The 5,167-nt window shown below is 42.4% G+C and overlaps 1 protein-coding gene across 2 annotated transcripts; it reads right to left on the bottom strand.

Annotated features, from left to right (window-relative positions):
* Positions 1 to 707: 707 nt before the first annotated feature.
* Positions 708 to 4,692, bottom strand: SARC_11592 (the record flags this gene model as incomplete). Of its 2 annotated transcripts, XM_014294315.1 has the most annotated exons (13): positions 4,446 to 4,692; positions 4,201 to 4,334; positions 3,945 to 4,056; positions 3,681 to 3,817; positions 3,318 to 3,375; positions 3,070 to 3,213; positions 2,771 to 2,958; positions 2,503 to 2,601; positions 2,190 to 2,353; positions 1,934 to 2,077; positions 1,568 to 1,692; positions 1,275 to 1,467; positions 797 to 1,100 (listed from the first exon to the last, which is right to left on the bottom strand). In XM_014294315.1, exons 1-13 carry the CDS (start codon positions 4,543 to 4,545, stop codon positions 797 to 799), a joined length of 1,902 nt encoding a protein of 633 aa, XP_014149790.1. In that variant the 5' UTR covers positions 4,546 to 4,692. The 2 variants fall into 2 exon arrangements, with proteins under 2 accessions (XP_014149789.1, XP_014149790.1); XM_014294314.1 differs by having other exon boundaries at positions 708 to 1,100; positions 1,275 to 1,692.
* Between the last annotated feature and the right edge of the window lie 475 nt (positions 4,693 to 5,167).

Below are 5,167 nucleotides of genomic sequence, written 5' to 3'. Positions count from 1 at the left end.
GGGAAAATTTAAAAAAAACATACAAAAAAATAAAAACCGATTTTTTTTTCACCAGTTACCACCATAGCCTCCTAAATTATACAGAAGGCTATGTTACCACCATGTATAATGTATTTATTATACAACCAATATTATACACATTCCAAGTTCTCGCGAAATGTCGTCCACCTGATGTGCTGTGGTGCATGTATTTATCTCTATGCTCTCCAGCAACTAAAGCAAGGCAAAGCCGCTGGATGCGAGACATTTACATTGGTGATATGCACAGTAGTTTCTTCGCCGTTTGACTCTTGGTGCACACAAAGTATTCTTGTACAATCGAAGTCAATAAATTTTGGACCAATTTCGTACGGTGCAGAAGCAAGAATTTCTTCAAAAGATTTTTTAAACATATGTGGTAGGTATATCAAATCATGTGGTGTAGTAGAGATTCAAGCCTTTTGGTTATGTGTGAGGCTGTCACAGAGTACACAGAAGCGGTGCCAATTCTTGTCAACCAATTCAGCCATATCATTCAGGATGGTTAATACGGTGGAAAATTGTCAGCGATTAATACCTCGTCTTTAGACAATATCCCTTATACGACCAAGGGCATATAGTCTCAAAATGATAGCGTAGTCTCAAATCCGGTTTACCACCTTCTACACTCATATAGTAAAGATAGCTGAGGCCTGTGCAGAGCTGAACATGACTGTAAATATGGCTTCGGTAAACATCACTTAATTTTAATTTTCAATCTTCATCTGACAATTGTATCCACGTATATGCCTTACACTTAGGGTTTTTACTGTAATACCTACAATGCAAGTGCAAATTGCAAAAAAATCGCAACGATTAAAATGGAAAAGGCTTGTCGATCAATATTCAGGTTGGGCGCTCCTGAATTACTCTCGAGTTGGTCAGCTTCTGTGCTTCTATCGAAGCTGTCTATGTTTGGATTCGAGTCCTCCGCCGTACTGGATTCTGTGCTTGATGGTAATGCTAGGTCAGCATCTTCCCCTGTTGTTTGCTGAATTGAGTCATCAGCAATTTTTCCAATTGCTGCCGCGATTTCGAAAAGCTCCATTAACTTGGCTAAAGCGTCGGCGCTGACTACTGGACTAGTGAGTCGTTTGAAAGACCAGAAACCGACATTAGCAAGTGACCATGCATATTGGTTTCAAGAGAAAAGCGCACGTGGAAGTTGCAGGAATGAAATCATCAAAAGTCATATGCGTGAGCATCACGAAAATCTACTGGGCCGCTCGCATAAGTCTTTGGTTGGATAGACTTACCTAGTTGCCACTGTGGTTACATCATTCAAACAGTTTGGCGACATATTATCTATAAATATCCTGTATTTGCCTCCGAATTTAGCCGTAGCTGCTTTCTCCAAAGAAATATCGTACTTCCCAGGTGGACAGCAGTCGCTGCCAAAAGTGACCCATTCAGACCCCAGTCCGGCTTTGTAGAGTGCCACATTGCCACCTGGAGAGCCAAGCACGAATGTATTTCAAATTTACGCGGTAGAGGCAAATACTAAACACTTGTCACGGAGATGATGTATCGGTCGTAATCGATGGCATACCTTTGAGGAGGTTCATATCGTACGATGTTGGTCCTTGGAACCAGATGCTTAGCCGGCGATAATCAGATTGCTGATATGAGAAAAGGGTCCATTCACGGACAAATTCTCCCTCCAGCTCTATACAGCTGTCAGACGCAACCGTACGAGTATTACTATCGAATATAGTTGTCGACATGCATAGCAAATGACTGCCCTTTTATATCTGCACACAACGAATCGTCAGGAAACTAATGCTGAATATGTTTGACAGATATATTCATTGGTTTATGCTTTCGTGGCAACAAAATTCAATTTGGGGTTTGTGGGTCGTATCATTCTGAGAGCGTGGATTCATAAATGACATCTAGACAAGAGCGCGGAACTCACCGGCCAGGTGTTTCCAAACAAATATCGGGGGCGCTAAGCGTTTGAAGAGGGTCAAGTTCTGGAAACGGATTGCATTCTGGTAGGCTATTCAGGTCCTTCGGTACAAGCAGTCTGTACTGATCATATTTGTTCGTCCTCCAAATCCTGTGGGAAGATGAGAAATAGATGTCGTTTGCGATTTCAGATGGTCACAACTATAAAAATACCGAGGATTAATACACGGAATTTATACTTAGCAGCTTCATAGGACACATACCCAAGATCAATCACCACTCTGTAGTCACCAGGTATGAAACAAGATCCCGCAGACAAAGGCATAAAAGCGCTGGGGTTTCCGTTTATGGCCCCGAGTCGCTGCTCGATACCCTCTATATAGAAGCTCACATCGGATTGCAGATCTCCTTGGAAGAAGAATGCTTGCTGCATTTTATTTTGTTTACGACAAGTTTGTACGCATTTATTCGTAAGAGGGGTATATAGATTGACTTCAGCTGCGAATAAATCATTGCGTCTGTGAAGCGAGATGATGAAAATGATCAACCCTTGCATCCCCAGCATGAAATACATACCTGAAGTTCTACACCTTTCGACAACGAGAAGTTGTAAATAGTCTCGGTTCTGCCAAATGCACTGTCTTTCACCTCAATGCAGCTCCCATCTGCGCATGACTAGAGAAAAGTTTACAATAGTGTCGCCACTAATTCAGTTGTCATTTCAAAAACTATTCAACTATAGCCAGTTTACATACATCAATCTAGAAATGTGCACAGAAATACTACTGAGACAGGAGTTTACTTCCAAAAAGCTATAGCAGCATGAAACGTTAGGTATGCATACCGCAGGTAAGGAAATGTCATCCAAATCGGGATTTGAATTTTCCATGGTCTCCTGAATCCAGGTAAGGTATTCGCCCACGCGCGTGTATACCATGGGCAGTCCTACACACGTAGTTGAACCGAAGCTGATAACGCCGATGAGAAGCGTTTCGCCTTCTACCTCTGCAAATAGCGGTCCACCAGAATCTCCTAGTCAAAAATAAAAACGATGGAAGGTGAACACTAGACCGACAGACTGCGCAGCTGATATTCAATTTGCACTCTTCTGTCTATCATTGATAAATCGAAAAATATATTTACCTGTGCAAAAGCCTTCTCCGTCACTTAGTGTTTCGGTGCACATCACGGATTGCGGAAGCTCCTCTGGAATTCCTCCACCCCAAACTGAGCAGTCATCGTTAGGATAAACCTTTACACTCAACTCTTTGAGCTCGTACGAAACATCTAGTAAAGAATGATATTGATCAATGTGTCGATGAGGTGACTTTACTAAAGAATATTACAAAATCACTGAATCCTATTGGTTTGATCCACACATCTATACTTACCAAGAGATTCTGTCTTGCCCCAGCCCACAATCTTTGCCGAATCATCCGTGTCTTCATTCTAATGATGATATTTGAAACATGGTCTGAGTATGGTATTCGCTATCACATTCCTGTTCACAGCCCAAGAAAAAAAGTTTCAGCTATGTGTACAAAATTCTGGCACCCACTTCTGACTTGAGTGTAATCCAACAATAAGTTCATGATCATCGTCCTGCCAATAGCAGAATGCATACCACATCCACATAGAGAGAACACGAATAAGCTTTGACGTTTTGCAGTGGAGTGATCGGGGAGCATATCACAGAGTCAAAGGTTTCTGGATGCTCCCTATTCAGGTAATGAACTGGCACTGAGGCATCTTACCAAATCTCCACTTGTGAGCTTGACTGGCGCACCGGAATAGTCGGAATCGAATTCGACCAACATTATGTCGTTCGCGAGAGACAGTGAATCATATTGTTCGTGTTGATATATTTTCTTCACGGTGACGCAATGAAACTCTGTTTTTAAGAAGAAAATGTGAAATTAACAATCTTTCTTTAAAATGAAATCGAGACTAAATAAGCCCGGGTACTCTTTCTTAATTGTAGATTATACAATCGCAAATATCATGTGCGAATGTCCTACCTGCATTGTTTGCCAATTTGAGACCTCCAATACACACGGTATTGAATTTATCTATACAGTGTGCAGCGGTCAGAATCCATCCCTTGGCGATGAGACTGCCACCACACCAATGCTGAAGTTGGGGATAAAACAAACGAAACTCAGATACTGTTATCAGAACAACACTCCATTGCCAGCAATGAGCTTCTTTTTTGAGAAGTGTTTTCAAAACCTGCAAGGTAACCAAGTTTGGGTGTCCTGATTGAGCAGAACACACCTGATATTCCCCATCTATTCGATTCTGTAAAGAGGCGACCCATTGCAGTTGGAGTTCAGCAGCTTGTCCTCCAACAATATAACTCGCAAAATTAGCTGGTTTCTCCGAGTCCTCTTTCAACCATGGCATAGACTCTGGTTATGAATAATACTGTGAATAAGTTGAAAGTATGTGTTTGCGTACAGGATCATTCCACGAATGATACGAAATCATGCACGCATTGTTTTGTAGTTGCGAAGACTTACCTCCGGGATGTGTGGTGGCCTCTTCTCCGTCTGTTGCCCTGGTAATGGCCACACACCCGATAAGAACCAAAATTGAGAGCCAATTCTGGATAATAGTCATGGCGTGGTGCTGGTGAGATTAACTATAAGTCAGGATGAAATGCAAGATGCACTGTAACCAGAGATTCAATCTACTGTTCAGGTGGAGATGCTTATTAGTACATTTTTCTCAACACTTCAAGTTTAGCAATTAGATTGTGGTAACGGACAATTATATTAATATGCAAGATAATATGCTTTTAACGTACCAGTAATGGATATATGGTAGACTGGATAGGCAGCTGGCGGCCTGGCGCTGCATCGCTTCAGAGTTCAGACGCTCAATCTATTGAAAGGACTTTCGGGGGAGTTTAATTTTCGACTGAAGGCCTAACACTATTTATTCGCCAATGAGATCGTAGGTTACTATGCCTGGCATTCTTGCAAGAAAACAATTGCCAGAGGCCCAAGCCCCAGGGGCCCAGAGCCTCCAACGGTCCAACTCCAAGGCTCCAAGGCTCCAACTTCCAAGGCGCCAACAACTAATTTTTTTTGTTGAAAAAATGAGATACTGTAGGTCAGGTCGACAGGTTCGTCAGCCGTCAGGACGCAGGACTTCAGTCATCAGGAGGCCCAGACCACTGAGCCCAGGGGCTTTGTCTATACGACACCCGTCACTAAATATAAAATTACTAACGCCCGAG

Source organism: Sphaeroforma arctica (assembly GCF_001186125.1).
Source record: "Sphaeroforma arctica JP610 unplaced genomic scaffold supercont1.1773, whole genome shotgun sequence".
Classification (NCBI taxonomy): domain Eukaryota; class Ichthyosporea; order Ichthyophonida; genus Sphaeroforma; species Sphaeroforma arctica.
The sequence above is the reverse complement of the archived record's forward strand: the minus strand, read 5'-3'. Positions and strand labels throughout refer to the sequence as shown.